This window comes from Rutilus rutilus (assembly GCF_951802725.1).
Source record: "Rutilus rutilus genome assembly, chromosome: 7".
Taxonomy (NCBI): Eukaryota; Metazoa; Chordata; class Actinopteri; order Cypriniformes; family Leuciscidae; genus Rutilus; species Rutilus rutilus.
In genome coordinates, this window is record NC_140221.1 from 10,024,493 (window position 1) to 10,046,520 (window position 22,028).

The window sequence follows — 22,028 nt, forward strand, 5'->3', positions numbered from 1 at the left end:
TCATTGCTCCACAAAAAAGAATCCCAGGACATCTGTGGCTTATTTATATGATTTTGAGCACTTTTCTTGTGCTTTCGGGTCAGTAGTGGTGTACGTCTTGGAGTTCTGGCATGGAAACCGCATGCGTTTAGTACATGCCTTACTGTGAAAGCTGAAACCCCAGCGCCTGTTCCCACCAAGTTTTGCTGCAGGTATTTTGCAGTCACTCGAGGGTTTTTCTGAACCTGCCTTCTCAGAAATCTGGTTGCAGCAGTTGATGGCTTCCTTTCTATTCCACATCCTGTTAGTGTAACCACTGTTCCTTCAACTTTGAACTTGCGAACTATGCTTCCAACGGTGTCTCTAGGAACATTTAGTGTCTTCGCTATCTTTTTGTATTCTGTTCATTGTTTGTGAAGGGCGATTCACATATCTTCTCTCAACTTTCTGGACCATTCTTTTGACTTAGCCTTATTTCTAACATGCAGTCAAACGTGACACTCAACAAGCCTAGCCAGTTCAGATAGTTAATGTGTTCTAGCTCAAGCACACCTGGTGCAATGAATGAAGTCCTTGATTAGTTGGATCAGGTGTGCTTGAGACAACATCTGTTTTGCAGATTTGTGCTGTTGTGAGGGATTCTATTCGGGGGGGTTGAATAATTTTGAGACTGCAGAAGTCATTAAAAGTTGAATTTGGGGAAACCTTTGTGTTGAGCCATTTCAATTACTTTTATTTGACTTGTTCATTGCAAACCACTAAACGTTTGTAAATTTTGCCAATAAACCTGATTTGCAAACTGTACATTTTGCAGATGTTTTTGTCTTTACTCAAACAACTGACGTAACCTGATGATTGTAATCCAGGCTGGTTTGGCATAGTGGCTGAAACTCAGGGCTGGTAACAAAGCTTTCTGACTGCATGCATTGCAAAAATGTGCAGTATACAACAGAGAATACTGAACCTATTATGCATTGGTACTGAATCTTTCAATGCAATGCACAACTGACTATACCTTTTATTTTCAGTATGATAAATAAATTCTAGGTAATATTAGCTACATTTCTTTTTTTGAATGATTCTTTGATCGGACAGCCAAAAGGCTAGAAATTCTACACAAACCTGTTTAAAAAAATGCAAAATAAATATATTTATTTCTGAGACAATAACTGGAGTCCTCTAACATTGCATGTTTAATTCAGTGAGTGGTGTCTAGTTATCTTGGAAATAAAAATGTTCATTGGCATTTCCAATTCAATGTATCTAAATTATGCAGCATAAGTAATATAAGTAGTATACTTTTCTGAATATTGTTACCATCATAATAAGATGTAAAGTCTCATTATTTATCTCAAATCAGTTCAATGGTAATTCATTTGAGGTCAATAATAGCGCAAAGTTAATCAAATTTTTAAACAAGCTTAATCAAAGACTTGAGATAGAAAGGGACTTTGTCTAAATTCAGCAATACACCGTCTACTAAACAAAATGGAATACTAGCTTTACTGCATACTGAGAACAGACAATTTCCTCCTATGGCAAGCCGTTTGACATTTTAAACGTACTGGTATCTATTTTCATGTTTCTATTGCTTTTTTTTAGCAACTATCTATTGCATTAGTTACTAGTACTTGTATCTTTAAAAAGGTCCTATAGTACCTAAAGAATAAGTATTTATTCATTAGATACTAGTTATCTATTAAATGGATACTAGTACTTGTTCATTAGAAACTAGCACGTATTCATTAGATACTAGTACTTATTTTAACAGTGACTAACAATTATTGTATTGTTACTAGTAACACACATACATTTTTTCCCATTGACTTCTATGGGGATCTGTCATTCAGATATCAACCATTCAGTTCTGACTAGTATGTATTCTATTTGTGACTGTGTATTTATTATATATTATTAGTTATTTCATTAGGTACTTATACAAGTGTAAGGGACGCTCAGAGGGTTTGGTTAAGCACTAGTAGAAATGGTGGTCGGAGTTTCAGGTTAGAGACACTGGAGCGAGAGAGAGTGTCCCAGCTGAAGGGTTTATTTTGGATTATTTCTGCATGTTTGAGGTATTAAACGCATTTGCCCTTATGGTTGTGTTCTACAATGAACAGAGAAAACAAAATGCAATATAAAATGTACAATAAAAAAAAACATAGCTTCACATTACTTTGATAAATAGGTGTGCAAATTCAGCTTACATTTCTAAATTATACTGCAGAACATACACAACTAAACAGTATCAAACAAGCATTTGACGGACTTGGTTTTACTTTGCGGCCTCACATACCCCAGAATTCATTGCGTGCCGGTGACGACAGAATTTTTTTTTTGAGAGAAATTGCAGGATTACACTCTTAAATGTGGTTCTACCTACTCAAATAATCTAATGAATCTAATGATACAAATGTAAAAAAAAAAAAAAAAAAAAAAACATTTATATATAAAGTGGTTCAAATGTTGATTTATATCTTACCAAGATGCAATTTTATATAGTTTATACTCTTTATATAAATGGACCAAGGTGAACATATTTAAACAGGTTGTGAACCCGGTTTTTTTTTTTTTTTTTAGGCAGTTGAATATAACTTGCTGGTCAACTATGGAAGCTGTCACAGTTGCTAGGCGACAAGAACAGTAGGCTAGACATCCCACTTAACAATGCTCAGTTCAACCTTCGCTTTTGAAGTCGTGGCCATGGAAGAATGCAGCCTTTGAATTGGGACACAGCCTTTGACTGCACCCTGATACTTGTTCAGGCATGTCTTGACTTGTCTAAGCGTTAATGAAGTTATATACATAAAGATACCTCCAGGCGGCGTTGTTACGATTCCATACAGTATTAGTTCTTATTTTATAGATACTCATGCCTATTAAATAGATGCTAGTATTTATTCATTAGATACTAGTTCTTATTTGTTAGATACTAGTGCTTATTCATTTGATACACTTAAATTATTTGATCCTATTAAATGCATGCTAGTACTTATTAGGTCCTAGTCAGGTGACCAAGCTAAAAAAAAGGATTAGAAACTTGAAAATAGATGCGTACGTTAAGGTTTAAATCTTAAAACGGCTTGCCATGTTTCCCTGCAACGTACACAATCCTCCTGTCCAACAGATGGCGCTATATGACACTTCTGCCTGCATTACTATGTGACTGTGAAGGAAGGAAGACTGGCAGCTTAGAAAATAAACAAAAGACGAGCTCAGATTAATAAATGTTTTTGAGGTTAACCATAATCTTTTAACCACGTTTGTGCAGTCTTTAGGTTGAACGATCAGCAAGGGCTGTCCGATTGGCCATGAATTTAGACCTATCGCTGCGAGTGAGCGTCTTCTCCGAACAAGGAGGAAGGAAATACATGGAGGATTTAACTGAAGTGATCGTGGAGCTGGAACCCAGCGACGATGAGCTGCGAGAGGCCGGACACACTGATCCAAAGCCGGACCAAGAGCCCGTCTCTGAAAGCGACCCGCCGGACTGCACAAACAAGCCTTTACCCGTCATGGTAACGTGGAGAAACACCCTGTCGACCGATGAGAGCGACGGTACCGAGGAGCCCGGGACTCAACCGGCGGCAGCGGACAGCAGGAGATCGGTCGCGTTCTTCGCCGTGTTTGACGGCCACGGAGGGCGAGAAGCCGCGCTGTTCGCTCGAGATCACCTCTGGGATTTTCTCAAGAAGCAGCGGGGCTTTTGGTCTAAGGATTACCGGAAAGTTTGTGCCGCAATTCGTAAGGGCTTCGTTGCGTGTCATCATGCAATGTGGAAAAAGCTTCGTAAGTACATATTCAAGACATTTCCTGACGAGAGTGCTTTTTTTTAATTGATATATTTTTTAAATGTCTTAAGTTGACTATGTTGTGAGTAACGTTAGCGTCAATTATAAGGTTATGGTGATCAGTGTAATTTAAGACCTCCAGACAATTTTTAACGCCTGAAATAACATACGTGTTAAAATTATTCTTAGACAGATGAATATAATACTGGGGCAGCGATTGAGTAATAATAAACTTTTTGAAATTGGGCGCCACGCTATATACTTGCTGTAGAAAACACGAAAAAAATCGAACGGATGGGTCTCAGTGCGCATGCGCGGAAATTGACAGGTTAATAAGCAGATCTATCCAAAAACGGTTGCAGAACCTTTACACACTTTTAGAGGGATGAAGCGAATACATTATACTACGGAAGCCGTTTCCGCCACAGCTGAGTAAAATATGATTCTGTTGGCATAATAGTTAGAAACTTTCTCATAATTATTATTTAGTATCTCATTATATTGAGAAAATTACTCATAATAATGACTTCCTATTATTATATTTCTATTATTATTTATTGAGAAACTGTCCCATAACTGTGTACTTTATAATAATGAGACATGCTCTCATAAGTTCATTTTATAGTATTTATTTAGAAGAAAAATCAAGTTAATGAATTAGTAATAACATCTTATAAGAGAACCTTTCTCGTAATAATGGCTTAATATCGTGTAATAATGAGAAATATTCTAATAATAATGACTTAACATCTGATATTGAGATTTGTTTTCATAATAATGAGATTTCTTGTAAAATTGGGTTTCTCGTAATGAGTTTCTTGTAATAATGACTTTGTATCTCATTAGAATAAGCATCTATTTCATAAATAATAATGATTTATCTCATTATGAGAAGCTTTCTCGTAATAATGTCTTTGTTTTGATAAAGTATTTCATAATAATGTGAAACCATGACTTAGTATCTCATTATAATGAGAAACTCTCATAATAATGATGGCTTTAAAATGTAGAAATATCTACTTTGTACACCTGAATCTGTAGCAGGTACAACGTAAACCAAAATAAATGGAAAAGTCTCGCACACCACTCGAACTTGAATCACTTAGACTAATGGATTTAAGAACAGATCAACATAACTTCCTCAGGCAATAATAATGACTTAACATCTCATAGTAATGATGACTTGGTGTTGAATAAAATAAAAACACTTTTGTTTATGCGCATGTGCAAATCCATAGACCGCGTGCGCGTGATGGCAGGCTAGCGACATCTGTTGGTCAAAGCCGTGTAAATGCAAGAACACAGCAAACATGGCACGTTTTGCGAAACGGTTGTTTTCATTCTTGTGTAATCTATAATATAATTAAATAACAATGAAGATAAAAGTATTATGAGATGTTAATTCATTATTATCTGAAAGTATCTCATTATGACTTACAGAACTGGATTTTATTCAGCTTTGGAGGAAATGGCCTTGCCATCAATGTCTTGATGTAGTAGTGTTTAACCCTGTGTTTGTTCTTCAGCTGAATGGCCGAAAACATTAACTGGCCTCCCCAGTACTTCAGGCACTACAGCCAGTGTGGTGGTCATCAGAGGGGACCGCATGTTTGTGGCTCATGTCGGGGACTCGTCTGTCGTGCTGGGTGTGAGGGAAGATCCCTCTGATAAAGTCATCAAAGCTGTGGAGGTCACACAAGACCACAAGCCCGAGCTCCCGAAAGAGAAGCAGAGAATTGAGGGACTGGGAGGAAGGTGAGAGCTTGATTTTTAATACTTTCTAGTCATCATAAGAATCGATCTCTTGGATTCATGCAGTCATTTCCTTTTATTGCGTGTGAGTCTAGTGTGGTGAAGAAGTCTGGCGTGAACCGTGTGGTGTGGAAGAGGCCTAGGCTAACTCACAACGGCCCGGTCAGAAGGAGCACCCCGATCGATCAGATCCCCTTCCTCGCTGTTGCCAGAGCTCTGGGTAAACGCTTACACTCTCACTCCGATATATTAAATATTAAGTAATATGTGGTTTGTACTGACTTCAAAAGCCATTGCTTTAAATAAGTGGTTATCAATTCCAGTGCTCGGGACCCCTTGCTCTGCACATTTTGTATGTCTCTCTTATCTGACACACTCAGTTCAGTTCATGGAGTCTCTCCTAATGAGCTGATGATCTGGTTCAGGTGTGTTAAATAAGGTAGACATACAAAATGTGCAGAGCAGCGGGTCCGAGGACTGGAATTGAGAACCACTGCTTTAAATGGTGTTTAGAAGGATTGTGTAAACCTGCAAAAATCCTATAAAAATCCATTACAGTCAAATTCAGTGCCTCACTATTCATCATCAGGGATACAGTAGTTCACCCAAAAATGAAAATTCGGTCATCAGTTCTGGCAGCATCACCCTCATGTCGTTCAACCACACAAGACTTTCGTCCATCTACAAATGAAGATATTTCTAATGAAACCGGAGAGATTTCTGTCCCTTCATCGAAAATCAATTCCCTAAAACATTCACACTTCATATTATTCGAGTGGTTTTTAAATCCAAGTCTTCTGAAGAGACACGATCACTTTAAATGATGAACTGATTTAATTTAGGCTTTTATTCACATACCCTAAAAACATAATTAATATAGAAACAGTTTTCACAATTGCCAGTAAATTTGAACAATTGAACAGGATTGAAATAACTGTGAAATTTTTGAGTTAAAAGACTGAAATAGTATTTTCTTTGAAATCATAGCCTACTCTTGTAATCTGTTTTATTTACAACTTTAAAAAATATTGGAGAATGGAAATTAACTGTATAATAAAGTATGAACAAAAACATTCTTCAAATATGTTTATTTGTGGCCCACAGAAGAAAGAAAGACATAAGGGGCTTTCACACAGGGGAACCTTGTCATAGTTCCTACAACTATTGGCGGAAGTACCTGGATTTTGGTGTGTTTGCACCGCAGAAACTAGGAATGATTTTAGTTCTAGGAACTCCTTTTGGAGGAACTAATTTAGCTCATTCTTCAGAGTAGGGTCTAAACCAGGACTATAGGAACTATATGTGACGTTAGTGTACACTGATTGGCCGAACACGCGTGAAACACCAGCACCTGCCATTAAAAAACCAAAGCAGTGTAAACACACAGATTATAACAAACTAACTCTACGAAATTGGAAAACAGTGATAGATGGACCTCTCAACTTTTACGCTAGAAAATCATCCACGGGGACCAAGCGAAATATGATTATGTATTTTTGCTCAGCTTGCAACACTGGACATCAACCACACGGCATGCGCTAATACCTTTTCATATACTGTCTACTTTCTATGTATAACAGTTCTATCTAATAACGTATTAGAGACAGGACTGTTAGACAGATCGTAAACTAATGAACACGGAGAATGCGAGCACTGTGTGGCTCTGGCTAGTGTTCTCAGCGCCGTCAAAATAAAGGTCCGCCGTGCCGTCAAAATTAAAGTCACAACAACAAGCGCGGCTTGCGTCACTTCAGAGTTCCTACTAGCGGTGCAAATGCAACCAGGAAAACGTTCCTAGGGGAACATTAGTTCTCTGGGAACCACCCTGGTGGCTAGTTCCTAGAACTAAGTTCCTAGAACTACCCGGTGCAAAAGCCTTTATACTGGTAGGCACATGAAGGTGAGTAAATGATGAAAGAATTTGTGTTTTTGAGTGAACCATCCCTTTAAACTTAAAGCTGAGATGGAATTGACAGACTTGTTTTTCAAGCTGATGGTCCTTAATATCAAAATTTTGAGATTTGTCCTGAAGCTTTTTTAGAATTTCCAGGATGTATTTATTGACAAATGCGACTGTATGCAAATAATGTTGTAAATGTGTCCGTGCAGGGGATCTATGGAGTTATGACTTCTACAGTGGAGAGTTTGTGGTGTCTCCCGAGCCTGACACTAATGTGGTGACCCTTGACCCAAGACGGCATCGTTACATCATCGTTGGCAGTGATGGCCTGTGGAACATGGTGCCACCGCAGGAGGCGGTGACTGTGTGCCAGAGCCATGATGAAGCTGTGGTATGAAAAAAATGGTTTCTAACCACATGTTGTACTATTCTAACTTCCCACTGCTATTTGTGTTAATTTCTAAAGGCCCGTTCACACTAAGGATGATAACTATAAAAATATAGTTCTAATTATAAAAGACTAGCAGAGTCCACACCACACCTATTACAATAACGGCACAGAGAACTATATAGATGGAATGACTTTCAGAATGATTTTTTACAGCTGATGAACGATAAAAATATTGAAAGCCAATCAGAATCTGTCCTGCTTTAAAGAGCTTGAGCTAATGTAGTTATTGTTATCTTTCCAGTTATCGTTCTTGGTGTGAACGGGCCTTAAGAGTGTCTTTTATGCCCTACAGGCACCCTTCGGGATGTCGGTTGCACGTCGGTTGGGCTGCCATGCGTTGATGCGATGGCGTCAACGGATGCTCCGTGCAGACAATACCAGCGTTATAGTTATTGCCCTTCCTGAGCCTGGCAAACCCCACCTTCCTATGCATAGAGACGAGGTCATTCTCAGCCTAGCAGAGGGCCCGCACTGTGACCCAGCTATAGGGTCCCGCTCCAACACACCACTCATTAAGGTAAACGATGCTTAAAACCACACTTTGAGAAGCAATGGCAGGCTGAGGGTGTTTTCAGGAAACAAAACCTAAAATTAATTTAGCTTTTTGGTGCCACCAGTAGCGCAAAAATGACACCCTGCAATAGAGGGTATGGCAGGAGTAGGCAGGAGTCACAAAAGTTACACCCACTGAGTGGCAAAAAGACTGAGTGGCAGTGTTTGTGTTCAGCGTGAATACCGCGAATAACTGTGCGATTGACTGTACAAATAGATTAAACAAAAAATCTGAGCTATTTTTTTTACTGACTGCTGAAAAGCTACAGAAAAGAGAAGCAAATGGATCGCTGCAAACAACTGGAAACAACTAGAATCCAGCCAGTGAAACGTGGATTTGCATTTACCATTTTGTCTCAGATATATTGATTTTGGGGGTAAAATCATACCCTAGGTCTTATATTGTATTGACAACTCATATTTACCATCTTATATTCTGCCTAACTGTAAAGTATTTGTCAATGTTTATTTAGTCTTGTGTTCTACAGAGGGTTAGATAATGTTAGACAAACCAATTTTTTCCTTACAAAGCATTAGATATATAGATAGATCTTAAATGGATCTTAAATAGATTGTTTACACCGCAGAACTCTGTATCGTCTGCCTGGCGGTTACAGCTGACAGTTTTCCAGATAACTTTAAAAGTTTCTACATAATATATATTGAAACAACCAGAATATCCAAGCGTGAAGTGTGACCAATTGTCAAGTCAATTTTATTTGCATAGCTCTTCACGATACACATCGTTTCCAAGCAGCTTTACAGAAAGTCATAATGTTATGTCTATAATGCCTTAGTGCTTTTACAAGTTTTAGGGCTGGGCGATACGATGAAATATATTGTCCTATCCTGATCCTGGAGGGCCAGTCCTTCAGGGTTTTGCTCCAACTTGCCTCAACACACCTGCCTGGAAGTTTCTAGTATGTATGCCTTGTGAGACCTTGTTTAGCTGGTTCAGGTGTGTATAATTGGGGTTGGAGCTAAACTCTGCAGGACTGTGCCCTCCAGGTGCTGGACTGGACTCTCCTGATATATAACAATGATATGATGATGTGATCATGCGGATTTAGATCTACCTATATTGTTTTTATTGTGTTGTCTAGCAGATAAAACGTTCTCAGGCTTTGCACATATGTCAGAAAACCCGATTCCTCTCCACATGTCAGTGTCATGTGAACGTGAACCACAGGTTCTCATGCTTTACAGCATGTTTAAATTGTCATTTTTTGGAGCTCAGAAAAACATGCTGTTTTAGTGTGTGCCCTTTAAATGCAAATTAACTGCTGCTGCCGGCCCAGGGGGCGGAGCCTCACGAGCTTGCGCTCGAGCAGGACAATCTCATCTGATAATATCAAAACAGAAACTCATAGTTGCGGTGTTCATTTCGACTCGGAGTCGGACAATAATGCCCACAGAGCCAGAAAATATATGCTGTATGGAGATAGAACAGGTATAGTTTAGTTTAATTATGGTTATAATTTACTTGTCATCTGCTTTTAACCACTATTAATACAAGCCTGCTGTAGCAGACCCCGTCCGAATGATGACCAAAATATACTGATGAGTTCAGTGAAGTTTATTGTACATCACACAAAAGATGAGCGTTAGTTTTACTCCAGAGAATCACTGTAAGAGCTGAATAAACACGGTAACGTTATATGAAGTGAGCATTAAAGTCTTATCCATAAACTCTCTCTCTCTCCCTTTCATTATCATCAACATACACAGCGAAGTACACAAAACACTCGTTACAACTAACAGTAAACAAATATATACACACCTTTTCAGTGGGTGCTTAATAAACTGGTAAACCTTATATCCGTAAAATGACTGGATGAGCTGTCATAAAGTGCGCGCTCTCACTTTCATTTCTGCCGTGGTCAGTAACGTTAGGCCTGTCGCTCCGGAGACCGTTAGCTGGATCACAAACAGTACAGATCCATCCTCGAGTAACAACGAGAGTAAATGAAGACTAAGTTCATTCTTACATCCAACAACAAAACACCTCAATCACTTAGGAGACATTCTTGTCTACAGCTGCTCAAACGTCGAACAATGGCAGACTGTGTCCAGCTCACTCAGGGCGGGTCTAGGCTCAAACTGCAGTGTCAATCAACAGTCGTGGGAGGGGCCTGTGCAATTCTACGTCACATTGCATAGAATCTTAGAACAGCTCATTCTGAGACAGTGCTTATGATTTATAGGGATTATAAAAAAACCACTGGGTGGATTTTTATCATTCTAGGGTGGTTTTGCTCACACACTGCCAACACACATTTATGTTCAAACACCATGTAAAAGTGAATTTTGCATAATGGTGCCCTTTAATTTAAAGATAATCATTTGTTTTACTCCCGTTTTCGCAGTTACCAAAAGTTCAGTAGCTATTACCAATACCAGTCAAATTTCTATTTGTATTTAGTGCTTTGTACTAATTTCGATACTATAGCAAAAACTATTTGAATACTCACTTTGACTACATAACTATTTTATTTTACTATTTGTATATAAAAAAAAGATTTAAAATAAATTAAATTAACAATTTATGCTAACATCAACTATAAGTAAATAATAGATTGCAAAAATGTTTTAATATTTATTAAATGAAGTAATCATTGCTTTAAAAAACCTTCAGTAAAAAGTCAGTAATAAATTGAGGAACAAAACCCCAAGTAATAACAAAGAGTGTTTTAGGCTTATTAAAGCTACTGAACATATTCAGCCAGGACTTATTAGCAAAGTTAGACTTATTCGTCCCATCAATTTCTATGGTTATCACTATATCAATAATTTATATTTCTTTTCTACATTTAAATTTATACCCATTTTGTAATGTTTATGTGGCCATCTCAGCAACACAAAATGTTTATTAAAATGATATACATTTCTATGAAAATTTTATTCAAATTATACAGAAAGCAAAAAAAGAGTGGTCCCTTTATAATCATTGAAGCTGTCAATCACTTAATTTCAGCTCAAGCTCACAGTTCTGCACTCTTGCGAATTCATATTATAATCAAAGAAGCTGCCTACGCCTCACAATTAATCTCTTATTTACATTGTCTCTACACTTTGTTGGATATAATAATAGGATTCGCAAGCATGCATAATTCAGTTTTGAGCTGTACTGTTTGGACTGGAATTGAGTGGATTCTGAACTTAAATGCCTCTGATTAGTTATTGCATTTTAGCAGACATTTCTGTGACCCTGTTTACACCGGCTATTAAGATACCTTTTGGTTGATCGGATGGGCGTAGACGAGGGAGACACATACCCGTTTACACCTGGTGTTTTAATCCATCTCTTTTGTCCACTTTTAACCACGTCTAGGGCGGTCTGTGGGCGGGTAACATTTTTGTTTTTTCAGATCTTTCGATCTAATGGACAAAATAAGCAATTTACATACGAACATTCGGAAAAACATACGGAGAGCATCAGCTTTCGTTTCTGCTCTGATAGCTGCAAGACCACACTGAACGGTACATTTTTCGTCTTCAAACCAAACTCGGTTCTCCAGTCGACAAAGTTTAAATCCTGTCTGGCTAGCGTGCTTCCCATTATGTTTACACATTAGGTCAGTAGACGGTATTTTGCTGCTGTTCGAACACATTCAACCACATGAGCATTTACACTACGAAAGCAATCCGGTCGAATGGGTTTTTGACTTCCTCTGGAAGTGGTCGAAAGTGGACAAGCTCAAAACTTTTTAGATCCTGCATAAGACGCTAACATCTTAATACCAGGTGTAAACAGGGCCTGTGATTGGCTATAATGCTCAATGCGGCAAAAAAATTTACATTTTGTCTATACGAGTGCAACAGTGGGCACCAGTCAATACTATCTGTATCTTGAGTCTGGTATTGTCACATTTGAACAATTCCAGTATCGACTTGGTACCAAAGTGCCAGTGCTTTTCGCAAAACTTGTCTGCAACTTCAAGCAGACAAAAACAGGAGGTCATCATGATACCCTTGACCTTCAAGAGATTTCTGTACACTGTCCAGACTCACAGCCAATCAGAGGTTTTCAGATAAGACTTTTTACAGAGTTCCTGCTCATGTTAGCCACACTTTGGCTCCATGCCCACCAAAAGAGAGACTAACACGCTGCTCATCAGTCCTGCCTGCTTTTCCCGATCGAGGCCTCCATTGTCAGAGCAGTTCCGATGGAAGCCATGTCTCCGTGTTTGTTTGGCCCCAGTGTGTTTGAAGCACGGCTCCTCCAGCTGCTCTTGGCTGTTTTGCTTTGGCTCAGAGAGCTGGAGAGTGGACAGATGTTTGTGTTTTTAATCCTTTTAAGTGGAGTGGATTTGAGGTTTAGGGAGGCCGCTTTGATCGTTTTTCCTGTTTGCTCTTCTGGTGCTGTTATGATTTTGATAGAGGGGAAATGAAAAATACAGAACAGGGCAAGAGAATGCAAAAGAGCAGCCGTGATGCGTTTCCTCTGTCGTAAAGTAGTGATGAAGACCAGACTTTAGACTCACTTTATTTGTATTTTGTCTTTAAGAGTTGTTGCCATTTGTTTGCAGTTTGAATCTTTTCCATTTCTGGTACTTCCTCTGGAGTTTTTTTTTTTTTTTTACTTTTTAATATTTCCTTTAAGGATTTACAGATATAAAAATTCTGGCCAATACTGAAACTGATCATTATTGTCATGGTATGACTGATATTAAAATTATGTACTATTTTGTCTAAATAAGTTGAACACCAAATGGTTTCAAATGCTGCACGATTTCTGTGCATCAAAACATGATGGAATATAATTTCCAAACATGGAAAATAAATATTAATTGAGACTTGATAAATATTACATTTAACAGTGTTTAAAGTATTATTATATTAAAGATTAACATTAACCTTAAGCATTAGATTATTGCAAATTTAATGGGAAAAAAAAGGGCAAATGAGCATGCATAGTTAAATATCCAATAAATAAAATCTTCGATATCTACCTTTATCCTAACGAGCCTATTGCATTTTAGATTATGGGAGGCACGCCTGGTTTGGGGAAAAAGACTGAAAAAAAATTATAATAATTTCAAATCATAAGGTTGTGTTTCAAATAATCATTATCCATCAGTTTGACTAAATAAACTGTAAAATTTCCTTCATGTTCTATTTTCAGACGTCAGGAGAATAACATTAACTCCATTTTAATGTGATATGGTATAACAAGAATATCTATGGCGAGAGCTCTTTTTAGTCGCTGCATTCTTTTCCTCCTGATTCTTTTCTTTTTTCTTCTTTGTATTCCCATGTAACAGTATGAAAAAATACAACATACACTCCACATTTGTGGCCTGTTCTCTCGATTTAATTTGATATATACCATAAATAATTTACTGGAATGCACTAAGAAGCTCTTGTTTTTCTCCTCAAATCCTCACTACTCTTTCCAGGTTTGTTTTCACATGGATGCTTTAAAATGTACTTGTCTACCCTTTTCACTACTAATCATATTAGCAGTGTTCACTGGAACGTTTCTAAAGCAGGTAAATACAATATTTATTGTCTGTCAAAATGACGGAATTCCAGTTAATGAACATTTTTGATTAAGGCAGTGTATGTTACATGCAGTTGAAATCGAAATTATTCAACCCCCATTGCAAATCAGGTTTATTTGCAAAATGCACAGACTTTCAGCTGTTTGCGAAGAACAAATCAAACAAAAGTAATTGAAATAGCTCAACACAACAAATGTTTCAAGTGGTTTCCCCAAATTCAACTGAAAATGCAACTTTTAATGACTTCTGCAGTCTCAAAATTATTCGACCCCTTAATGGCAAGCATCTTTAGTACTTCGTAGAACACCCTTTTGCTGTTATGACCTTCTGCAAACGAGATATATAACCAGACACCAGCAACCGTTTTCAATATTGGTAATAATAAGAAATGTTTCTTGAAATGATTAGAATGATTTCTGAAGGATCAAGACTGGAGTAATGATGCTGAAATTCAGCTTTTCCATCACAGGAATAAATTACAATAAATTAGAAAACTGTAATAATAGTTCACAATATTATAATATTTTCACAATATTACTCTTAATTTGATTTATTCTCTAATTGAAGACTTTATTGTTTTTATGCCAGATAAATGGTGCTTTTTTTTCTTTCTTTTCTGCTTTTTAAAAAGATAAAAAATAATCTGTTATATTATAATATAAATAATCCCAATAATTAGATTAATTGTAGTTGTTAATGTTTGTTTATGAATTTCTTTTTCTGCTTAATGCAAAAGATGATAATTTGAAGAATGTCTGTACCCAAACAGTTGATGGACCCCATTGACTTATATAATTTGGAAAAAAATCAATCAAAGAAAAGGTCAATGTGGCCCATCAACTGCTGGGTTACCAACATTCTTCAAAATATCTTCTTTTGTGTTCAGCAGAAGACAGAAATTCATACAGGTTTGGAACAACTTGAGGGTGAGTAAATGATAGAATTTAAATTTTTGGGTGAACTTTCTCTTTAACTTGTTGTGGAGCTGTCAACTTTCTCAAAAGGACTTTACCTACTTTTACTACTAGCTTGGCAAAGGTAGCCTTAAAAGTAGCTTCCCAACATGTGTAACTTCTAGGATCAGAAATGGGTAAAACACAAAATGACTAAATCTTTGATCCTCTACAGACTCCAGATCCAGACCTGTCCTCAGCCAGCAGTGAGTCTTTGCCGGCGCTGGAGAGAAGGAACGGTCTGTCAGGAGTGAGTCTCAGCGCAGAACCCCCGTTAGAGGAAAACCTCCCTTACATTGAGCTCATGGACAAAGCTTCCTTGACTGCGTGCCCCTTTGAGGGCAACTGGACCCCAGAGATGCCCCTGTCCTCACCGGATGTGTCAAGTCCGTTGGGGAAGAGGCCCAGACGCAGCCCCCTCACCCCGAGCAGCTCCCGCCGGAGGACTGGGGAACGCTCCGTACCCAAACGCAACACCGGCAAGAGTCCCAAACGGACGCCCAGCGTCACAATACTACAGCACCGTAAAGCAGCTCTCTGCGTCTGCTGAACTCCTCCGTCAGACTGCACACACTAACACAGATGAGTGAAGATGGATGTTCAATCTACATCCTGGTCTCTGATATTCTGCATAGTCACAAGAATAAGTAACTGTTATTGTTTTGACTGCCACTGGTTTTATTTGTATAGTATGATTTTTTTTTTGTGTGTGTGTTTTTCCCCCCCTTTCCTTTTACTTTTAATGATGTGAGGGTAAAAAAAAAAATCTCCCTTTTAGTGTTTGGATTTATAGTCATTTTATATGAAAAAAGATAAAGAATTCAGATCAGTCTCTCTAAGGAATGTTCTTTTAAATGATGTTTTTAATCTTTTACACTTTAAATTAAACAGCAAATCCATCTTTTAAATTTCATGAATTGCTTGTACAGATTTTCTGAAAATGACCAAATAATTGTAGACATACAATATATAATATTTTTATACTTGCTATATTTTTTTCCCCCCAAATAACCAATTTCCTTGCCCCACAATCCTTGTGCTCATTTGTCCATGCCAATATACTTTGTGCATTAAATATTCACATCAGTATTCAATGTATTTGTTAGCATTACCCTGTCTTTCTAATTTTGAGTTACTGCATGAGTTGAAACTGAGACGTATCTCTGATCATCGGACTACAGAGCAATTGTTTTATTATTATTATTATTTTTTGATAAAACCTTTGTAAAGGGTGAGGATTGCATGTTCTGTTATATCCTTAGAAACTGGCTTTTTCTTGGGGCGTTTTGTTTTTTGACTGTTGTATAATGGAATCTACATTTTCGTATGTATTTCGATATTGTAAGTTATTTAATATCAATAATGTCTGTTGATGAAAAGCAGATAACATATTCCAACACCAGTTCCAGAGCTAATGTGATGTGTGGTTGTAAGCTGATGTTGAGACCGAGGTGTACAGCACATTTTTAGCGAGATGGTTTTTTGCCCTATGTTTGAGACTTTGTCTTTCGAAGGAGATTTTCCAGTAAACTGTCAGTGGACAAGAAGTAACATTTTCATAGTGTTGTTTATGAACTTTCACTATTTGCTAGAGTGACAGTTTTGGTTTGAGTGCTTCATTTGGTGTTGCCTGAAGGACAGTTACAGCTTGATGGATTTAAATGCATAGGGAATTTATTAAAAACGAACACAAAAATCCAGTTATATTGTGGTTGCATATTTCAAAAACATCTGCAAGGGGTCCTACATTACATAAAAAACGGTAATACTTTACAATAAGGTCTCATTTGTTAACATTAATTAATGCATTTGCTAAACATGATCTAACGATATATATATATATATATATATATATATGCATTTGTTAATCTTTGTTAACATTAGAAAAATCCTATTGATCGTTGTTTGTTCATGTTAGTTCATAGTGCATTAGCAAATCAAATGTAACAAATACAGCTTTGGATTTTAAAAATGTAAATGTTGAAATTACCATATATTAAGATTAATAAATGCTGTAGACGTAGGCTATTGTTCACGTTACCTAATATAGTTAACAAATGAAACCTTATACCAAAGGTGTTACCAAAAAAAAAGTCTTAGAGAAATAATATTGTTTTAATGAGATTCTGCATGTTAAAACTTGACAGATTGTGATTTTTCTTTTTTCTTTTTTACACTTTCATTCCCTGTTGAAAACTGAAACATTTCGCATTTGTAAAAGCCTTATCTCTGGCCTGAGCAATAGCGGAAGTTGGGTTTAATGGAGGTTATTCTCTTTTACTGTGCTTTTCTAAAATGCCTGGTCGTTTATATCGAACTGCATCTCTCTCTGAAATGGGTTTGAATATTAGTGTATTGGATGCCGTCTTGTTCAGGGTTTGATATTTATTTCCTGGAATTGCAATAAAGAGACACTCAGTTTTGTGTTTAAGTGTCGCTATTTTCCGTGTTAGGTTTCTTGAGAAGCATCTAGTCACATTTCATGGACTCAACCAAAGTCTCAGTAGTCAAATAGGTAGGCAGAGAAATGTTTAAAAGCAAACCGTGACCGTAGTATTGCAAATATTGTTTATTGACAATTTTTAAGTATAGGCCTACTTATAAATGTATCTTTTAAGCATATTTGTGTGTGTGTGCAAAAAAAAAACTGGTGTGGCGGCGCTTCAATGTCACTGTGTTTTTCAACCACTAGGTGGCGGTCAATACTAGGAGACGACCGAAAGTCAAGTAACGTGAGCGTCCGTTCACCGCTGAATAGTTTTACTTGACATTTTCTAGAAGGCTAATCTCAGAGCATGAGTGATAGTGACACACACCTGACAGCAGCTAAACCCACACCCTCCATAATGGTGCTAAACTGACAAGGAAACACTTCTGATCTGCTGCTCCTCTTGAGTGAAGAGTGTGCGTGAGTGTGGGTGTTTATTCGTGGGAAAGAAAATTGTTGCAAAATGTGCTGCTACTTGACTGTTAACTACCTCAAATGTAAAACATAAATAGGCATTTATAACATAACAAAATAATGTTTTTCCAAAAAAGACAGCCTTGTGAAAAGAGTAGGTTTAGAATGAGTCTGTATGAACTATAATTAGCTTTATTTCAAATCAAAGGTATATGTCCTTAAAGGCTCAAATGATTCATAAATAGAACACTTTTTATTTTCATCCATCCATCTATTCTCCAAACACAAAAGTGAATTTGCATTTCCTTCAGCCGGAGGCTTATACATTTCACTTTTGGTGTGAAATGGAATTTACATTTGCCGCAAATATAACTTTTTTTGTTTTGTTATTAAAAAACAAACAAGCTAGCCAGCCCAGGTGAGAAAGAGTGTTGCAAAAGGAACGTAATGCATTACTTTCCATGACAACACGGTTAGTTACTTTTACTGGAGTAACGTAATATTGTAATGCACTACTTTTAAAATTAAAAACACTGTAATTAGCCAATATAAGGTTATATCTCAAAAATTAAATGTCCTCATTTAGATATTTAACGAAACCATGATAACACATTCCTTTGTAAGGACAACTGGGGGAATAGGACATTTTTTTTCTCCAAAAATATAATTTATATTTATTGATTTAATTATTAACTGTAATTAATTGTCTAAGTTTTCATGAATAAAATAACATTTATTTATTAGTTTGTTTGTTTTATATCATTAACTTTAAAAAGTGTTCATAGGCTATATAAAATAACGTATTTATTTACTTAAAAAATATGGGCATCATTAATTGTAAAAAGTGTTCATAATAAAAAAATTACATTTATTTATTTAAAAACAAACATGGGCATAATTTTAAAAGAATGAATAAATAAGTAAAATAATAATAATACTTTGTTTTAGGGGTTTGGGTTAGTCTATAGTAATTCAAATTGTCTTTATAAGATTGAATTGTTTAATATTTAGTATATTTAATATTTTGTTTGGTTTGATGTATTATAATCGCAGAAATAACGTACTCTTCCACTGCGGGAACCATGTGGACAATGATGCTGATGGTGTTGTGACAAGAAATGGAGTTCACATTACCAGTCTGTCATGATATTATGAGGAATTACATTGAGATAAAGTGTATGAATTGCGTCTGTGTCAGTGCTCTTAATATTTCACTATTCTAATGGTTATCAAATTTATATCAGCTGACCTGATGGACAATGGTGCAAAGTGAAGGGATTAACCCAGAAAGTCAATCCCGTTTTGAAAAGTCCTTGTATCTGAAGCCCACATTACATTACAGTGCCTTGGGCCAAGAGATTGGTGTCACACCTGTCACTGCTACACTCTCTCTATGTATTAGTGCACTATACTGCTGCTATAAGCCTTCTTATTGTGCTTGCAAAGAGCTGTTATTATCATTAGAGAGTTCAGGACTCGGAGTGACAGGCTTAAAATGCCAGTTGAGAGAGCTCAACTGATCATACCAGTGTCACGGAAATGTCTAATGGGTCAATGGCATGACACACATCTTTTCAGGATTTATTATTCAAAAACACATTCAAAATGCAATTCATGCATGCAATTACTTAAATAAACCTATTAGATGATTATATATTTTTTTACATTTCTAAAGTAAAATTCATTTAGATATTTTTGGCAACATAAAGTAAAAAATTCCAGGATGAATCAACCATCCACACAGTAAAAAAAGAATAAAAGTTTAAGTTTAATTTTTATGTTGTACTCTGTACTTTAATTGTTCTTAACTTGAAATATTTGAGTAAATTAATTCGTTCATTTTACTTAAAATTATTATGTAATCTCACCTTTTAGTTGTGGAAAATTTAGCTAATCCGTAACTTGCCAACTGGTAACACAATGCTTTGAAAGCATAGCAGAAACTCTACAAAATTAACGTAACAAACCATTATAACACTTTCATTTTAACATTTGCTCTCCCTTTCGAGTGTCATGGCAAAGCATGGTGGGAAATAGAAATCAGTTATATAAAAGTTTGTCTAAATTAAAAGAAACAAGTTCACCAAACTCAAAACGATGAAACAATTCAGATTACTTAAAATGTGTCAGTTTTGTGAACACAGAAGCAAAAGAAAGTTCTAAATCCTCATAAACGTTAATTTGATTGAATTTGTTTAATTTAAGTTTACCCTTCTTAAACCAATTCATTAGTTTGAGCGTTATGGTTTACAGTGCCATATATATCACAATGAATTACAACATTTTCTGAATTCTCTCAGTGGTTTGGCTCATCCTCTTGCAGCATTATCACAATATGAATATGCTCATCTTAATAATGACCATCACTATATAGCTTTAAAGAAAAGAGTTTGAGAGCTGGGGATTTCTGGATTAAACACTTGTCTGTTGTACAGGATGCCGTTAATATTCATGATCAGTTTCCAAAACCTCAAATCTTTTTATTACTCCGCTCCATAAATGCAATGAAAAACCAGCCATCTATAATCTGCAATGACAATCCACCTGTATTGTAGTAATGAAGCCATAAAAGATACTCTCACAATTCAGCGTGGTTTGTAAATAAATGGGGTTGCAGCTGGGCCATATGGTGGAATATATTAGTCAAGTATTGAACTTGGATAAAATGACAATTATCGACTTGGCTGAAGCTTCCATCATGCCGCTGTGCCCTTGTGTATCAACGCTGAATCAATACTCTACACATTCAATAAATGCCAATAGCCAAACCCATGCCTTATACCTCCTTAGACAGGAAACACCAGGAGAGAGACCTCTGTCTGCATCAACTGCACACATAATGGGATAAGTACCATAAAATGCTAAGATAATGGCCCGTCGTCTTGCTGAACGTGCTATAATTTTAAGCGTTAGTGTTAGACCAGATGTTTCCATTCTGAAATGTTTGAGCTGTAAATCTGAAGCTGATTCATCGGGTTGGGTTAGTTTGCCATCGGAAAATATTATCACTTTACCCAGCAAGCTCTGCCCAACAGCTTGAGTCAGAATAAATGTGTCTAAGGCCCTGTTTACATCTGATATTAAGATGCGTTTTGGTCGATCGGATCACAAGTGGAAGAGGGAGACACATACCCGTTTACGCCTGGTATTTTAATCCTTCTCTTTTGTCCACTCTCAACCACGTCCTGTTTTTTTAGAGTTTTCGATCTAAACTTTAACTATTCAGACAGTGTTAAAGGTAGGGTAGGCAATTTTCGGAGAGGCTAGCAATAGTGAGCAAGCTAGAAAGCATAAGTTCACATTAAAGTTGAAGTTGAAGTTCATACCTGATCTAAAAGTTTAAGTTCACACCTGATCTAAACCATGAAAGTTAAAAATGATTTTCTTTATTAGTATTTGTCAGTTTTTCTCTACTTGAGAAGCAACACTGCATGAGATGTTGGCGTGTTTTCATAGATTGTATCTTGATTATAAGTTTATTTTGTCGTACTGCACTGGCAGATTTTTTTCCGCTTGTTATTAATCTGGTTATACTACTAAAATCTGCCAGTGCAGTAAGACAACATACACTCATAATAAACATACGTTTTTTTAAAAACAAGTCTTTTTTTCATGCGGTGTTGATTAAATTGGCGTTGTTTTAAGATTTTATTTTTAAACAACTGGATGTAAAGGTTAATTTCACAGTGGATCTAAACAGTGATGGTTTAAGTCCACACTGAATCCAAAAAGTAGATCTTCTGGAATCAAAGAGCAGAAGTTAAAATTTACCATGGATTTAAGATTGAAAGTTAACTTCACACTGGATCCGAAAATCAAGTAAACTGATTCAAAATTCTAGGGGCAGAAGTTTAAGTTTGATAGCTGTACCTTGAGTGTCACAGAATCGCAAAAATAAAAATAAAATAAAAATTCAACCAGGCCCTATAAACACTCCCCTCCATCATGCTATGGTTGAGCCTGAGCCAGTGTCGCTGTGTCGGGCTGGTTGTGATGCTCAAAGCAAGATTTTTTTTTGAGAGAGAGTCAACCTACTTACTTATTTTTGTCTTTGCATGTTAAGCTGGGGTAGTAGAAAGTATTTAAAGACTTTAAAAAAATATACTTCTTTGTCCAGTGATAAAGGCTAATAGCTACAAACATAAATCTAAGATGTTGTTGCATGACTTTGAGCTGAATGGTCTTGATATATTTGTCTCTACTAGCACCCCCATCTAATCCAATATCCTTCCTACGCTGCAGCA

The 22,028-nt window shown here is 36.6% G+C and overlaps 1 protein-coding gene across 2 annotated transcripts in view; it reads left to right on the forward strand.

The window, feature by feature from the left end:
* The window catches only part of ppm1db (protein phosphatase, Mg2+/Mn2+ dependent, 1Db), a 31,378-nt gene extending 15,683 nt beyond the window's left edge, over positions 1-15,695 (forward strand). The window contains exons 2-7 of one of the 2 annotated variants that reach the window (XM_084413895.1): positions 3,251-3,768; positions 5,297-5,525; positions 5,618-5,742; positions 7,632-7,813; positions 8,166-8,390; positions 15,058-15,695. In XM_084413895.1, coding sequence (XP_084270021.1) covers positions 3,291-3,768; positions 5,297-5,525; positions 5,618-5,742; positions 7,632-7,813; positions 8,166-8,390; positions 15,058-15,432 — 1,614 coding nt within the window. In that variant the 5' untranslated portion in view covers positions 3,251-3,290 and the 3' untranslated portion in view covers positions 15,433-15,695. Of the gene's footprint in view, positions 1-3,250; positions 3,769-5,296; positions 5,526-5,617; positions 5,743-7,631; positions 7,814-8,165; positions 8,391-15,057 lie in introns of those variants that run through there. The other variant, XR_014627941.1, reaches the window with a different exon arrangement.
* Positions 15,696-22,028: the final 6,333 nt, after the last annotated feature.